General features: G+C 65.2%; 3 protein-coding genes across 3 annotated transcripts in view; all 3 read right to left on the reverse strand.

The window, feature by feature from the left end:
* Positions 1-342: 342 nt before the first annotated feature.
* On the reverse strand, positions 343-14,165 carry AMSG_05539 (uncharacterized protein; the record flags this gene model as incomplete). Its single annotated transcript, XM_013902179.1, has 2 exons — positions 343-13,900; positions 14,111-14,165. The coding sequence occupies 2 exons, from the start codon at positions 14,163-14,165 to the stop codon at positions 363-365; spliced, it is 13,593 nt and encodes a 4,530-aa protein (XP_013757633.1). The 3' UTR covers positions 343-362.
* A 222-nt stretch (positions 14,166-14,387) lies between these two features.
* AMSG_05540 (uncharacterized protein) lies at positions 14,388-15,723 on the reverse strand (the record flags this gene model as incomplete). Its single annotated transcript, XM_013902180.1, has 3 exons — positions 14,388-15,342; positions 15,384-15,409; positions 15,438-15,723. 3 exons carry the CDS (start codon positions 15,721-15,723, stop codon positions 14,404-14,406), a joined length of 1,251 nt encoding a protein of 416 aa, XP_013757634.1. The 3' UTR covers positions 14,388-14,403.
* A 51-nt stretch (positions 15,724-15,774) lies between these two features.
* Positions 15,775-17,028, reverse strand: part of AMSG_05541 (FAS-associated factor 1) — a gene marked incomplete at both ends in the record, with an annotated part of 1,519 nt that continues 265 nt past the window's right edge. Inside the window, 2 exons of the mRNA XM_013902181.1 lie at positions 15,775-16,041; positions 16,203-17,023. Coding sequence (XP_013757635.1) covers positions 15,775-16,041; positions 16,203-17,023 — 1,088 coding nt within the window. The remainder of the gene's footprint in view (positions 16,042-16,202; positions 17,024-17,028) is intronic.

Raw genomic sequence — 17,028 nt, forward strand, 5'->3', positions numbered from 1 at the left:
TTGCCGACTCGGCCGCTTCGTCTGCCACCGTCATCGCCGACCTCCGCACTCGTCTCGAGTCGCTCGCAGCCTCTACGGCCACCGCCGCCACCGTCGCTGCGCTCACTGCCGAGCGCGACGCCCTAGCTGCTGAGCGCGACGCCGCCCTTGCCGAGCGGAATGCCGCCCGCGCCGACGCCGCCGCTGCCCACGACGCCCTTCGCGCTGTCGCCGCCCATCCGCCGCCTCTCCACCCAAACCCGACGCGCGGCGAGCTCTCCGCCTTTGCGACTGCGTACGCCTCCGCCACTGCCCTACTCCACACATCGCTCGTCAAGCGCACAGCCGCACTCGAAGATCTCATCGCATCGATGTAAACTACTTTACTCAGTCCGGAGGCACACCCCGCGCATCCGCCAGAAGCTCTCGTCGCCCGAAATTGGAAGCGCCATGTCGATGATGACCCGGCTCGTGTCGCCACAGTACAGCGGCGCCGCGTACACCAACCGATCCCTGGATAGCTGGCCCACATCCACAGGCCGGACCCACACCACTGGCATGCTATTGCCGACCGCGTGCCCGGACGGCTCTACAAGCACCTTCTGCCCGCCGTCCCACGCCGCGTTCTCAAGAACAAGGTTGCCCACGTACACTCCCACAGGCGGGTGCTCCCGCGGAATCACTCCCGCCCGCTGGACCACAAAGTCAAATCCAAACGCATGCAGCGGCGCGTCGGAACCAGACGTGCGCGTCGCGACCACAAGCAGCCGCGCAAGAAGCTTCTTCGGCGCATGGAGCAGTCCCAAGTTGACGACTACAGGGAGCCCGTGCTGTCGCCAGTTGCTCATCTGCGCCACCTTGCGCCGCATCTGGTCCAGCCACCGCCAGAGCGGCAGCCCGTCCGCACCACTCGCCCATCCGTCGGGCACTCGCCCGTCCATCAAGCTCAGCCACTGTGAGTACAACGCTGCGTCGAGCTCCCGCCGTCCGCGCACAACGTCCAGCAGTCTGCCCAACCCGACATGCATGGCATTGAGGACAGCGCCCAGCGCTGCAGCCTCGGTCTCGAGAACGTGGTCGAACATCGGCTGCGAGAACGAGCCCCGAGGCGGGAGCTCTACAGGTACTGCGCTCTGTACACGCTGAACCAGTGTGGTGAGCTCGTTGATAGTGCACAGGTGCCGCCCCACGCAAGCAACGCGCCATCCGCGGTGCTCGTCCACCACCGGCGCTATCCGCTCGCGCACAACCACCGGCAGCCGAAGCTCCGCCAGCCGCACCGCAAGCTTGTTCCGAAGGCCGAGCACGTCAAGCGGCACCACTTCCGGGAACGCACGCCGGATGTACAACACGTGGTACGCCAGCGAGCCAAACGGCGGCGGGTGCATGTTGTGGTTCGAGGCAGAGAGCGCGTGCTTCTCGTCGAAGAGAAACTCGCCCAGGCATGCCTCCATCACAAGCTCGAGCACCGCGCTGTCCACCCCGTGCACCGTGCTCACCATCACCGCGCTCACCATGCTCCGCAGCTCACTAAAAGGCACAAACGCCCCGGCTTGCTCGTCCTCGGCTTCGTGATGCGGAAGGCTCGCCAGCCGCTCGCGGAGCCAGGCCACCACCGCAGCCACTCGGCCCTCGCTCAACTCGACAGCGTCCACAAACCCGTGAGGCGCGCCCATGCCGCGCCGGACGCACACATGGGCCACAGCAAGAGCAAGCCCAAACAGCACTCGCCGAAGCACTCGCGGGAGACTCCCTCCGACGCTCGCCACAAGCCGCGAGTACGTCGCATACTGCACAAGTAGTGCTCGCTTCAGCTGCCGCGGCCAGTCTACACGGACAACGTCGGCCACGCGCACAATCTCGCCAGGCACCTCGCTGGCATCGTCGGCAACCACAACAATCCGTCCGTATGGCGCCTTCTTGCGCAGCCAGCCCACCCGCCGCCCGCCAGATGGACCGCCCACAACTTGCGCCGCACACTGCAGCACCCGACCACAAGCCTCGCTCGCCGCAAACACAACCAGCCACGATCCACGCTCGAGCTCGTCGCGCATCTCGTTGACGTCAATGTCGGCTTCGCTCCCGCTCGCAACAAACACCAGCCGTGCCTTGTTGGCGCCCTCGCGCTCAAGCACGGTCTCGCGCCACCAGCGCGCCACCCACGTTTCCACCTGCCGCCCGGCCTCGCGCACAAGCACCGTCACCAGCGCCTCTCGCTTGCCAACCTCGTCGACACTGACAATGCCCAGTGAGCTAAAGTGCACGCCGAGCGCGCTCTTCACCACTTGCCGCATAGCAGTCTCCAGCACATCCGGTCGCACCAACCGGACCAGCACGCACCGCCGCAGAGGCGAGAGCCGCTCCACAATCGACGGCGTCGAGGTTGAGGCCGAAAGCGGCGCCGACGAGTGAATAAACGTGTACCACACCTCAATGTCGCGGACGACAGAGCGAAGCAGTCCGTCAAACGCGCCCACATCAGCCTCAAGCTTTCCGAGCATGTTCCAGAGCTCAGCAGTGAGCCAAGACTCGCGCGGCTTGCTCGGTACACCACTGCCGGTAGACAGCACCGCCGCCTCGACCTTGACATCTTCAAGCGCCTGTGCGCCGTCGACCAGCACCCGCCACTCGGTCGCACTCAGCTTCTCGGCATCGGTCTGGTCGCTTGCCTCCGCTGCCGCGAAGAATGCCAGCGATAGCCCAGCATCCTCCGGCAGTGACTGCATCAAAGCGTCAAACACCATCTTCGGCAGTTGCGCCACCGGCGTCTCGCCGTTGCTGGCCACTATCGCACTTGCCGCGCTGGTCACAGCACTACTCAGCCTCTCAAGCCCAACAACAGCAGGCTGCAGCCGCGACGCGCCACGCCACAGTCCAGCCACCGCCGCAACCTCTGCCGCCACAGACTCGCGCGCCAGCGCCACCAGCCGCCGCAGCCGCACCTCGAGCTTTAGCACCGTTGCCGTCGCAGACGCAAACGTCTCCATCGACAGAGCAAGGCCCGAGAGCGCCTCGTTGTCATCCACAAGCGTCGTCTGCTTGCTCACAAACTTCTCCGTCAACAGCATCTCGACTGCATCGCTATACAGCGAGCTCACCAGGTGCGACTCGGACGCCAGTCGCGTCGCTATGTCGCTCACCTGCTTTGCCAGTGCCGGCTTGATCTGCTGTGTCACCATCGCCACCGCGTGCGCTTCGCCCACGCTTGGCGGCGCGGCAAAGGTGACCACATGTACCGACCCGGCGAGCACGTCGGGCACCTCTATCTCGCGCTCACGAGAGACGAGGAAGAGCCGGAAGCCGCGCCGGACCGCGCGGTTTTCCGCATCGCCGTCAGCACTCGTCACTGTCATACGCACCGTCACCCGCTCGACCAACTGCACCTCATCGCTCGAGTCACCACCGACAAGCTCTGAAGACCGCGCACGCGCGTGCGCACGCATCATGTCCTGGAACACTTCCGAGGCACTCCGTGGGTCCGCGGCCTCGTCGTCCGACGACATCCCGCTGTCATCGCCAGACTCGCCGCCCTCACCCACCTTTGATCCCACCACGCTCGTCTCGAGGTACCCGACCCCGGCCAGCACCGCGCGGAGCAGCGGCGTGAGCCCAGTCTCCAGCGATCGTCCAAAGCCATGGACCAGCAGCGCCCGGCCAGACACCATCGCTTCGGTCACAACGTGGTCCACATACGGCGACGAGACATGCACCTCGCGGAGATCATGGTCGCCCTCAAGCTCTCGCAGCGCAGGCACGCCCAAGTTGTCAGGATCCACAAGCACTGGCGTCACCGCAGAGTACACCGTCTCACGGAGCGCCCCGAGCAGCCACCGCCCACTTGCTCCACACGACCGCACAAACGCCGTCTCGGCAACAGGCAGTCGCTGCAAGAGCGCAGATGGTGGCAGTGCCGCGATCTCGTCTTCGCCTCCAAACCCGCTCCCGCGCGAACCGCGAGCCTCGCAGTACACCAGCGGCCGCGGCAGCGTCTTCTCTGCCAAGGGCGCAGGCATGCTTCCCAGTCGCTCCTCGAGCGAAGACGAGACTAGAAGCGTCGTCGATACCACCGACTCCAGAGCAGCAGCTTCACCTGCCCGCCCAAACACCGCCTGTGCCGCGGAGACCACCGCATCGCCAAGTAGCGTCGCCTCCCGCGCCGACATCTCGACCTGGACTGCAGACAGCGCCTCCGCCATTGGCGCCACGGACGCCATAGACGACGTCATCAGCTGTAGCTCTTCCATCGACGAGCTCACAGAGGCTTGTAGCGAGCTCTTCGACAGCTTGGCCTTCTGCGACTTGAGTCGCTGCAGCCGCCCGCCGAGATGCTTAGCCTTCTCCTGCGCGTCATCCAGAGCATCTTGTGCGTCCTTGATTGTCCGATCGAGCTCGTCGATCGTCGCCTGCTGAACCCGCAGCTTGGCATGTGTGATGGCCACCTCGTGAACGGCTTGGACCCATCCGCAAAGGTCACCACCCAGTGGTGGTGACGCCGCAGCCACTTCGCTCAGCACCACGCCATCGTGGGCTAGCATCCGCTTCAGCGCACTCCGCATGTTGTCAGTCATGCTCGCGGGCTCGTACGTCCGCGCCCACTCCAGGAACGCCGGCGCGTTTGCCTCGCCAAGGAGCTCCATCACGTCCTTCCAATTGGGACTCTCCACGCCCGTGAGCATGGTGATAGCCTCCATAGTAAAGACCAGCCCATCAAACGGCTTGTGCACACTGGCGAGATCGCTCACGTCTTCCGCCCGCGCAAGGCGCAGCCGGTCGCGATACTTGTCAAGCACAGGCATGACCTCGCCCAGCTTCGCCGCCATGTATGCCTCTTGTGCGTCGCGGGACTGCCGCGCCGTCATGAGCGTGCCCTCGGCCTCAGTCATCTCGCCCCGCGCTCCGGCAAGCCGCGTCTCGGTCTCGACAATGAGCCCGGTGAGCTCCTCAGCCTCTTCAAGCTGCGCCTGGACCTGAGGTTCAAACCGTGCCACGTCGTTGCGGATCTCTTGCAGACGCTCACCCGCCGCTTGCAGCGTATTGAGCGCACTCTGAGCCCTCGACGCCGTCAGCCCAGTGTACGTCTTGGCGTCGCAGTAGAGCGTGAGCGCGAGTCGGATCAGCCGCGCCACGCTCACAACCACAGACCCAGATTCGAGCCGCCGGCAGACGTCCAGGGCCACACTCGCCACGCCACTCACGCTGCTTGCCGGCAGCGGCAACTGCGCCGTGAGGTCCTTCACCACATTCAGCGCATACGTCTCGTTGTCGCGAACCTCGCCGAGACTAACCACGCGCCGCACCACTCCGGCCCGCCCAGCAGCCACAAACGCCTCGCGCCACACCGAGCCGGTGCACGAGCTCCGCGGCCGCGCCAGCATCTCCACTGCCATCTGCTCTGTCCCTTCCACAACAACCCGCAAGTGCTGCCGGACACTTGCATTGAACTGCGCGACGAGGACGCCAAAGGCCAAAGGCTCGTTGGCCTCGCGGCTGTTGCTGAGCGCGTCAGCCGACGCCCGCCCGCTGCTCCGCCGCGTGCCCACCAGCTGGCGAAACTCGGCTTGGGAAAACGGCGTAACCAGCGCACCACTACTGGATGGTGAAAGCAGCAGCGAGAGCACGCAAAGTGCCATCGATTCCTCATCCGCGCGCGGCGCGAGTACACGCTCAAGCACCGCAGCAGGCACATACACCGTAACCCGATTGCCCTCAATGCCACTCGCAATGTAGCAGAGCTTCAGCCGCTGCTCCAGATCCCCAAGCTCTGCGCCCGAGATCTCGATCAGCTTCGACTTGTGCATGCCTGCCACAGCCCGCGAGAGCGCGAGCCCACTCGATTGCGGCCCGCGGAGGACAACCAGAGCGCCAGAGCTCCGCGGGCCAAACAGCGCCAGGCCCAGCTGCGCGAGGTCCCCGGGGTGCATCGCCGAGCCCGAGAGTTCGCCCTCAAGTAGACTGCGTCTCACATCCATGGCTTGGTGCTCGGCTGGAGTCATTGTCCCCAGTACCGCCTGCGCGCGGGTTAGCGAGCTCGAAGCCGTTCGGCCCGACGCCACCATGGGTGCCCCGATGCGCTCTTCTTCGCGCGAGGCGAAAACAAGCCACGGAAGTGCAAGCTGTGCCAGCCGCGGCTCGCGCACCGTTGGCACCGACATCGCAAACGCCTTGGTCGTCACCATCTTGACCTTGCCACTCACCGAGTGTGCACGGAAAACAAGGCCGCCGTCGTCGTCCGACACCTCTGGGAGCTCGACCGCAAGGCCCTCGTCATCCATCAGCGCCTTCAGCCGAAGGTTGAGCGCGGCACCAAGGACTGAGGTCTCACCCAGAGGCGCCACATACACCAGCCGCATCGCTTCGGCCCACCAAAGCGTTGCCAGCTCCGGAGTAACAAGCCCGGTCTCCAGCTCACCAAGGCTCTCCATGACTGCGACGGCCGCGCCCAGCGAGGCTGCAAACTGACTCGGCCACGCAGATGACGCCAACTTGGTCGCGGCAAACAGCCGCAGCTCGGCCGTCACACGCGCAAGCTTCGTGGCAATCTCGGCGTACTCGGGGTCCATCTCGCGCGGCTCGTCGCTTGCGTCTTTGTCGTCATCATCGTGCGAGAGCCTCGCCAGCGCAGCAGCGGCACGAACCTCAAGAATCCCCTCGATCGCCGCAGGGCTACTCAGCGTCGAAACGACAGCCATGCTACCATAGAGCCGCTCGAGGACAAGCGCCCACTCGCGCGACGCTGCCGAGCCGCACTCGTCCACCACAACCGCAAACTGGACTCCACAAAGCGTCAGCCTATGTCCGTCTTCCCACGCCGCCCGGACAGCTGTTGATGTCGCCTGCGAGACCCGCCGGTCGTCACCAAGCATCGTGCCCGGAATGTATGACGCCGTCTCGAGCAGCTCACCATGTGGAAAGGCAGCGCCTGGTGCCTTGCCCGAGCCGAGAAGCGGCTGCGCGGAAGTCGTGCCATTGGCGGCGAGCTTGGTAACCAGGCGCAAGACGCGAATGGCCTCGGCTTCAAGGTATGCCGAGCCGCTAAAGCCCGCGCTCGGCACACCGTCAACGACAACCAGCAGTCGAGTCCCAGGCGCCGTACCCATCATGCTCGAAGTGTACTGCATCAAGTGCGTCTCCAGCACGCCCAGCAGCCGCTCCGACCACTGCGGCTCGGTCAGGCTCACCCGGATGAGCTGAGCGTCGTCTCGCCGCAGCACGTACTGCTCAAGAAGCCAGCCCTTGGACGACGCTTGTGGACCACGTAGGACAATCGAGGACGAGTGGTCAAGCGCCAGTGCACTCCACTCAAACGCGCACATCAACGGCGCGTCCCAGTACGACGGCGTCGGCGAGCTCTCACACAGGGGATCAAGCACTTGCTCTTCCGGTGGCGTACAGACACTCCCGTCGTTACCCATAAAAGCATCGGCGAGAGTGGTGCCTGCTGGCAAGCTGCCAACCAGCCGTGAGACGAGCGAACGGTGCCAGATGCCCATGAACTCGGTGGCACCAGCGGGCAGGAGGCTGGAGACTGCCCGGAAGAGTGCAAAGCCAAAGAGCGCGTCGAGTGCTGCCGGACTTGTCGACGGAAGGATGAGCGTGCGGAGCCAAAGCAGGATTGCGTCAGCAACAACCTGCAGCGGCAGCGCACCCTCAGGCAGCTGGCTCACCGGCATTGTCAGGTACCGGGTTTGGATCCGCAGCTGCGCCGTCTTGTCGTTGCCTTCGGCCGCTGCAAACGACCGAGTGGGAGAGCTTGGGGCCGAGTCTGCCCCGCCGGCCGCATCAGCCATCTTGAGCATGGCCGCGGCATAGGCCGCAAGGCTCGCCGAGACAAAGTTGCCCAGCTCGTGGACGTATTCCTCCCGCGTGGGGTTGAGGTGCAGCGAAGTGACCCAATCTGCAAAGGCTTGCTGCCAGAGCCAAGCACCTCCCGAGGCGCCGATGCCGACACGGACAACGGGCGCTGCTGCCAGCAGCTTGTGCGGCGTAAACTGTCGGTCGTTGACAATCACAATCAGCCGGAGGTTGGCAGGGAGATAGAGCGACTCGCCGTTGCCCCAGGTGATTCGCGCGGGAGACACCAGCTGCGGGAGCACAACTCGTGACGGCTGGGCCGCTGCTGCTGTTGCCAAAGCCACATGCGATGGCCGCTGCGACTGGTTTCCGGCCGAGTCTGGCACTCCCATACTGAACGAGCTGTCCAAATCAGGCGCGTCCGTCATGCTTCTGTGGTTGAGCTGGACCATGGCTGGCGCGAGAATGTCGGCGGCCACAGCTGGCGGCACGTTGTGGAGGACAACCCAGAACAGCTTGGCAGGCTCAAGCTCGGCCTTGGTCGCCAGGGCACCCAGGACCACTGCAAGCTGACCAGGCACCCAGTACGGCGCACCAGTAGGAGGAATGACGTATTGGCCGACGAGCTGGGCGCGTGTGAGCGTGTCAAAGTCATGGCGTTCGTGATGAACCTTGGCCGGCCCGAGCGCAACCTTGGGCATGGCGGCGAGCAGAGCCTGCGGCGTGTCAGACGCCGACAGCAGCGATGCTGCCGTTGCCCACGGCAGCGAGTCGACCGCTGCCGCCGTCGCCTCGGACGTCATCATCGCGAGGTACGCATCGGCGCCGTCGTTCATCATGGCCGCAAGGAGCTCAGCGCAGCCGTCAACAACGCGCTCGGTGTCAGGCCGGGCGGCACAGATGACGCCGTTGGAGAGTGCCAGCAGTGGGAAGAGCTCGAGCGCGAGGAGGACATACGGGTGCTTGCGGACCCGCCCTGCGTCGTCAGCGCCGAGCTGCTCAGCGAGCTTGGTCGCCACCGATCGGCGAAGCGCCGCAGGCGGAGGCAGCGCGTGGGTCTTGCGGACAAAGACCTGCTCGGTGAGGCTGAGAGCCCGCGAAAAGGCCGAGTCACTCAGACTCGCCTTGAACACCGTAGTGATGGCGACAAGAACAACAATCGACTCCTTGGTCAGCTGGACCCGCGCCCGGAGGGTAGCCGCTAGATCGACGACCTTGAGGACAAAGCCGAGTCCATACGAGGCCACGCTCGCTGGGTCATCGGCGTTCGCCTCGGCTTCCATGAGGTTGTTGAGGACAAAGAGTGAAGAGGCGAGCGACTTGGCGCCACGGAAGCCCTGCGAGTAGAGCGCAGCCTCAAGAAGGAAGAGCATGTCCGGAACGGCGGTGTGCGAGATTTCAAACGCGGAGCGAAGACATGCTGGCAGGTTCGCAACCATGGCACCGGTCGCGGTGGCACTCGAGCCCAGTGGCGGCGAGCAGGTGAGCGCAAGACCGGCAGTCGGCATCATGCGGAGCTCCCGGCCAAGGAGCATGAATGATCGCGGCTCGCCGACTGTGGCCAGCGATTCGGCACCAAGCGCAATCGAGCGCGAGAGCGTCACCGCGGCCGCTGAAAGGAGCGAGAGCGCCGGTAGCGGCAGCGACGAAGCATGCCTGACCACGCCCCACAGGCCACCGGCGGCGACGCCGCGGAGGAATGCTGCAACAGGCGCAAAGGCCACCATCGGCGAGGCCGAGGCAGGAGGCTCGACCGCGCTCAGCGGCGAAGCGTCGAGGACGACGAGCCGGCGACCGGCGACAAGCGCGAGCTCGCGCAGCGTCTCAGACTTACCGGACGACGCCGGCCCGGCAAGGCCCAGCGCCGAGCCAGAGGCGAACCAGCGGGCAGTCGTACCGAGCGTGCCGAGCGCTGCCGAGTTGGCCATCGGGTAACGAACGAGAGCGTGATACTCGTAGCCGTAGCTCAGCTCTGCGTCCTGAATGCGGATGAGCGGCATGGCCAGGGCCGGGTCCCAGTAGGCACGCAGTTGGGTTGTCCACTGGACAGCGTGGATGGAGCCAACGTCGTCGGTGATGAGCGCGCGGAGGAGCTCGAGCCGGTGCATGTCGGCAACCATGTAGTTGGCGATGGTGATGGCGTGGTGCTGGGCGAGAGCGGGCGAGGAGCGAATCTCGGCCCAGGTGACCAGCTGCTGGCGGTAGGTTTGGAGGAGGCGGGCAAGGGTCGGCTTGACCGGCCCGCTACGGAGCGACGAGTTTCGCTTGCCGGTCTCGGCGGCCGAGTCCTGCACTGCGGCGCCAGAATCGCCGCCATCGCCGCCACTCCCGATGACCCCAGCGCCGAGCGCAGTCTCGACCTGTTCGGTAAACTTGATGTTGGCGACGAGGAGGATGGCCTGCGAGGGAGCCTTGAAAACCCAGTCGTGGCAAAGGAACTTGTCAAAGCTGGCCAGCGCCGACTTGACGTGGGCAGCCAGGACCTTGGACGAGGCCTCAAGCGCGTCGGCGAGCCAGGTGTGAGGCGGGCCAAACGTCTGCAGCGGGCGGCCAAACTTGAGCCGTTCGGCCATGCCCGAGTCGAGTGCGATGAGCTCGACGGCAGCCGACTCTGACGACGAGGTCTGGAACGAGAGGCCGGGGCCGACAATGGCCGACATGAGCGGGATAGAGCGGACAAGGGCACGCGGGCGCTCAGCGAGCGCGTACAAGTGTGCGAGCTGGGTGTTGGAGAGGAGGTAGAAGCGCGGAAAGTCTGCGCGGCGGGCATCGAGCCAGGCTGCAAGGCCGCGAAAGGCGAGCTCTAGCGAAGCGCGCGAGTCGACAAGGTGCTGGGTGAGGCCCGGCGCAGCGCAGGCCTCGTGGAGTGAGCTGGCCTTTGCGGCGGCGCGCATGGTCATGCGGAAACGACGGTCGACAAGCTTGAACTTTGCGGCGACCGAGGGCAGAGCCTCGGAAATGGAGGTCGACGACGAGAAGAGCGGCTCCATGAACCGCCACAGACTCTGCAGCGTCTCCCACTCGGCGAGAAGTGCCGAGTGAGAGAGGAGGCGCAGGCGGATGGCTTCGACCTGGCTCTGCATACCTGACACGTACTTGGACGAGAGCATGCGCGAAAGCTCGAGCTGGTCGGCCTCGAGGAGGGCGAGCAGGTCGCCAAGCGGAGCGAGAAGGTACATGCCCTTGCGGACCGTTCGGCCGTCCGGCGAGTACGGGACGGTCGGTAGCTGGGTGGAGGCCCAGGTGGAGGCGACGTTCTCGAGTGCGGCATCGATCTCGGCCTCGCCGGTGGCAATGTCAGAGACCTGGAAGACAAGGTCCGAGTGAGCGACGACGTCGAGGGACAGGAGCTGCGGAAGAGTGAACGACGACGACATGTGCTCGTACGACTCACCGAGAGCAGCAAAAATCTGGATCCAGTGGCGCGGCTGCATGGCCGGATTGGCGAGCTCGAGCAAGGTCGGCATGGCAGACGCCAGTTTGGCCACCTTGGAGGCGATGGCAGCGAGGACCGGATGATGCGGAAGTGTCGCCTGCGCCTCGGCAATGCGGGCTTCGAGCTCGCGGACCGGCTGCTCGAGCGAAGCCTCGGCGAGCGAGACAAACGGTGTCGACGAAAACGAGAGCTCGAGAGCGGCCCAGTCGCCTGAGAGCTTCCAAACGGCGGCGAGCGCGTCGAGCTGTGAGGTGAGATCGCCAAGCTCAAGAACTGGCGACGGCGGCATGCCAAGTGCGTCGAGGTACTCGGCATACTCGGTCGCATGGTCTCCGATGGAGGCGAGCTGCTCGCGGAGCGAGTCGAGCTCAGCGACAAGGGTGGCCGGCGTAGCGGTGAGCGAGGCAAAATGTGGCGCCTTGAGCGCCTGCGCAACCGAGGAGATGGATGCAGCAAGCGCATCGACGTGAGTCTTGAGCACACCGGCGTACTGGAAGAAGAGCTCTGACTTTGTGTTCCCAGCCTCTGCCACGACAGAGAGAAACTGCGAGAAGAGCGAATGGACCATCGAGTGGTCCGAGGCGGTGTCGGACGGGAGGAGGACGTCATGCTCGAGGAGCAGGTCCTTGGCGGCGTCAATCGAGTCGAGCAGCATTCGGGTCGCCTCCTTCTCGTCGGGTACGGTGGCAAGAAACTGGGCAAAGCGCACATACTCGGTGAGCGAGTGCGGCGAGCCACGGGCTTTGTATATGTTAGCCTCGAGGCGGGTTGAGAGGGTGTCGATGCGAGCGGCGACAATGCGGGTGAGAAGGTCGAGAACCTCGGCCTTGCACTCGATGGGGATGGGCGCGAGGTTCTCGCGGAGGCTCTTGGAGTCGACGAGGAGCATGCCGCGTGACGAAGCGGTGTGGAGAGCCGAGACCATAGCGTCCCACTTGGTAAGCTTGGTAAGGTCTGCGCGGATAGCGGCGAGGTCGAGCGGGGCCTGCAGGGCGTCCGGCTCCAACCAGGGTGCGGCGTAGTCGCTCGCCGACCAGGAGACACCAAAACTGTGGACAGGCGCAACCACCGAGAACAACTCGGCGTAGGCCTGAGCGTCGTCAAATGACTGGACAATGGCGGAACGGAGCGAGGATAGGCAAGCATCGCCACCGGGGCCGTACACGTCAGAGGAAGAGAGGAAGGCGGCGAGGTGCGGGCCATCACGCGAGAGTTGTGACGGCTTCATGCCCGAGAGCGAGATGAACTGGAGGAAGCCCTGGTTAAAGGGCACGCGCGGAAGGGCGATGAGTGTGTTGACCGTACGACCGACAAGAGCATCAAACTGGTCAAGGACAGCGGCCCTGTCTGGGGTGAACGAGAGGCGTGAGTTGGGCTCAAAGTCAAGGACGACGCGAAGAAGCATGGCGTTGTCGTGCCATGCCATGTTGAGCAGGCGTGAGAGCTCCTTAAGGGCGAGCTCGTGGAACGACTCGAGGATGCGGTAGTCGACGAGGCGAATGAGCTTGCCGACAACGCGGAGCTCGGCGTTGACCATTTCGGCCTTGCGGGCGCGCTCGAGTGCCTTTTGCTTCTCGAGGAGCATGATCTGGCGAAGTGAGACGGTGCGGCGGGCGGAGGATGCAGCCGAGGCCGAGACCTTGATTCGCTCCGGATCACGGATGTCCTCGATGAGGCGCTGGACGCGGGCCTTGACCTCGTCAAGGACCGAGGCCAGGAGGCGTTTGACCTTTGCCAGCGCGTCGTCAGTAGCGTCGACAAGTTCTTCCATGGTGAGCGTGTTCTGCAGCTCGAGGGCAAAAAGGCGTGCGGGGAGAACGGTGCCCTCAATAAAGGCATGGACGTCACAGAGTGCGGCCTGAAACATAGGGTGGAGAACAAAGATGCGCTCGAGGAGGGCCTTGCGGTTGGCGGCAAAGCGGCGGCGGCGGACGAAAGCGCGCCAGACCTTGATGGTCTTCCAGAATCGAAAGTGGCGGAAGACCGGGAGCGCCGAGAGGTGCTTGAAAAGGGTGGCAGCGCGGACAAACGAGGCCATGGGTGTAAACTCGGTGTGGCCGTCGGCAGAGACCCTGGTAACGCCGTTGGTGGAGAGTGTGTAGTACGCCTTGCCGGCGCCAGACTTGGCACGAGGGAGAGCACCGGAAGCGGTGAGGGCCGACGACGGAGGCGCTCCCGACGTGGCCGACGTCGAGAGCACGGTAGCAAGCTCGTCCTTGGGCACTACCTGCAGCGAGTACGGATGGAGCGAGAGCGATGATGGGTCCTCGACCTCGGTGAGGAAGACAAACTTGGTGGTGTCGTCGTCGTAGTTCATGGAAAAGTGGATGATGGGCGCGCGCGGACCAACGAGCTCGTCGGTGGCGGTCCCGTGCCAGACGGCCTCGGTCTCCTCAATGGCCAGGATGGCGTCGTCGATGTTGGAGACGAGCCGTGAGCTCCCGCCCTGGCCCGACAAGGGGTCCTTGACGTGATCGACGACCGATGCAGCGCGGGCGACAGGCGACATGGCCGGCGAGCGCATGCCTGCCACCGAGAGCGAGCGCAGCGGAGATGGCGGCGGAGGCGGACGATACGCCCAATGGTCCAGATCTTGATCAGGAAAGTCAAAGAGCGGCGAAGTAAGCGAGGAGAGACGCGAGGTGTTGACCATCGAGTTGGACAACGACGTGGCCGGTCTCCCAGCCGCCGGGCCTGGCGAGCCATCATTCGCCCTAGACTGGGCCCTTGACCGACGATGAGCAGCGACGAGTGGATTCGGAGAGAGCGGAGTACCATACACAGGCATTCTCCCTGGTGATGCCCTTGACGGCGTTCTCATGACCTTGTCCCGCCTTCCTCCCCGTCGGCTCGACGACTGACTTGCCCGGCTTGACTGCCGTGCTGGGCTCGCCCGGGCAGCACGGACAGCCGCCCGGTGGACAGCTTCCACCTCTTGGTCGTATTCGACAAAAGACATGGTGGTGGTGGCAGGGGTGGTGGGGGGTGGGGGGAGGGGAGGGGTGGGGGGAGGGGTGGGGTGGTGGGTGTTGGTGGTGGCGGGTGGAGGGGGGGGGGGGTGGCGGGTGGCGCGCGCGGGCAACCGTTGATTGGGGGTTGGGGGAGGGGGGGGGGGGGGCAGGTGGAATTGCAGACGGCGATGGTTGTTGTCATGGGCGATTGTGATCATCATGGACACGGGTGAGGAGAAGAGATGTTTAGTTGGACTCATCGCGGGACGAGTCAGAGATGGTGGCGGTTGGGGCGTTGGGCTTGGGCTTGGGCGTGGAGGCAGACTCGATGAGGGCAGCGACGACCGAGTCGACGACGGTGGCAGAGGTGGCGGTGGGGGAGGAAAGGAGATCGTCAGAGGTGGCGGGAGGGACAGGCTCGATGGGATCGGCGGGAGCAGCGGGAGCGGCGGGAGCGGCGGGAGCGGCGGGGGCGACAGAAGCGGTCGTGGCGGCGGCAGCAGTGAGATGCGGATCCGAAGAAGAGGCGGGGAGAGTGAAGAGGGCACCCGAGCTCGAGTCGACGGTGATGTCAATGGGCGCAGTCTCGTCGTTGTCATCATCATCATCGTCGTCGTCGGTGTGCTGCCAGAGCGGGTGGTCCACGTCCGACTCGGACGAGACCTCGGCAAGGAGGCACTGCTCCGATGTGGAGAGCTTGACCCGGGTGGACTCGTCCATGCGGAGGGCTGCTAGCCGAGGGGTGGCGCGGATGTCAGCCGGCTCGGGAGTCTCGCCGTCGCGCAACACTGCAGGAGTGCGCTCGGCAGGCTCGTCCTCAAACGACGAGCCGCCGTCACGGCGGCGGGCAGTCCCAGCGTCCGAGGTCGAGTCAAAGCCGCCGCCGGCAGGCACATCGAGCGAGTCGTCCATCGAGCCGAGGGCGTCATCGGTATCGATGGACGACAAGTCGCTGCCGTCGACCACAAACCGCGGCTGTGGGTCCATGTCCTCGTCAAGCGCCTCGACAGTCCGAATGTCGGTCTGCGGCGAGCCGGCGTACGCCCGGGCATCAGCCATGCGCAGCTCGCGTCGAGCCTCCATGGCCAGGGCATAGTCTAGCTCGGGAGAGGGATCATAGCCCAGCTCAGGCGAGGGCCCAAAGTCATCGCCATCGTACTCATGCCCGTTCTCCTCGTACATGTACTGCCGACGACGACCGTGACCACGGCGATGCTGGTGGCCACGATCATGAGAACGGTGACGACGACCGCTACCATCTGTCGAGCCGTGGTCGTTACGAGAGCTGCTGGCAGCGTCAAACGAGTCGTCAGCAAGACCAACTACCTCGCCGACCATACGCATCATAGCAGCCATCTGCTTCCTAGCAGCAGCAGCAGTGGCCTCAGCCTGGTGAGCACGAGCCTCGGCTGCCCGGCATCGCTCTTCGGCCGTAGCCAGCTCTGCCCGGAGAGCTTCCACCAGTGGCGCATACTCAAGGCGGACAGCAGCCTCTACCGACCGCTCACGTTCAGCAAGAAGCATCTCGAATGCCATGCCAAAGGCCGACACACCTTCGTGGGACATGGTTGTGGGGGGGGGGGGCTGACAGCAGTTTGTGGTTTGGCTTGATTCGAGCTACGATGGAGTTGCCTCGACAAAGAGGGAAACGTGGCCGACGAGGCCGGCGTCGGCGAGGCTCGCGCTGCGGTCGGTGTAGAGGGTGCGGGGAAAATTGGCAACGAGCACGTAGCCCGAGGTGATGACCTCGTCAGGGAGGTCACAGGTGGCGATCCAAGCGTAGACATGCTGCACCTTGTGGCTCGCCACAAACCGCCGCTGGCTCTGAGCTCCGTCGGGAAGCCGGACCCGAATGGTGACAACGCCGTCGGCGTCGGCATCAGGCTCATCGGGTACGAGTTCAAAAAAAACACTCGCGCTCGGCAGCGGCGGCGGCAGCAGCAGCAGCAGCGGCAGCTCACCCCTCGGCAGCAGCAGCGGCGGCGGCAGCGGCGGCCTCGGCCTCGGCAGCAGCCGCCCCCACCGGCGCCCGGCCTCCTCGGCACGCCGGGCATAAAGAACGAAAAAAGGTCAGCGGCAAGAGAGGCCTCGTAGGCGGCGTCCTGCTCAGCGCGGATGCGGCGGTCAGCCTCGCGAGTGGCGGCGGCAGCAGCAGCCTCTTGGTCGCGGGCGGCGCGCTCAGCGTCGAGGCGGCCGGTCACGTCCTGCAGGCCGGCGAGAATGGTCTCGGCCGGGGTGTTGCCCTCGAACACTGCGAGAACGGCAATGTTGTTTGACTGCGGCGAGGCGACAACCAGCGCGAGGTACGGATAGGTGCTGGCCCGGAGAGCGGTGGAGACGTGGTGTGCCTCCTGGTGGGCAATGTCGCCGGCCCAGGCGATACACGACTCGTCGATACGGGGCACCAGCGCCGGGTCACTCAGCGTGCCCTCGCAGAACGCCGCTGTCTCGGCGTGGAACTCCGAGTGCAGATAGACAACGAGGACCTTGCCCTCGCGGGCTGCGCGGTGCACAGCCTCGGTAAACGGCGTGAGCATGAACGCCGGGTGCACGTCGCCGTATTCGGCCTCGAACGCTGCCACAAAGGCATGCGCTCCGCCGCCGCCGCCGCCCATCGTCGTTCCGGTCACAAGCGACAGCAGCGGCGCCGCAAGCGTGCCTACAAACCCCACTGCACCCGAAAGAATCGAGAACAGCAGCGACGCGCCCATGCCAAGGATGCCCTGGTTGGCAGGCATGTCGCCGCCGGTGCTCGGACCCGCGCCGCTTCGGTCGACCGCATACTGCGGGCGCTGCCGCGCTGCCACCGCCGCCGGCACCGGTGCTGCCGCCGGGAGCCGGAGCCGCACCACTCGCCGCTGCCGCGCTGCC

This window comes from Thecamonas trahens, assembly GCF_000142905.1.
Source record: "Thecamonas trahens ATCC 50062 unplaced genomic scaffold supercont1.24, whole genome shotgun sequence".
NCBI lineage: Eukaryota > Apusomonadida > Apusomonadidae > Thecamonas > Thecamonas trahens.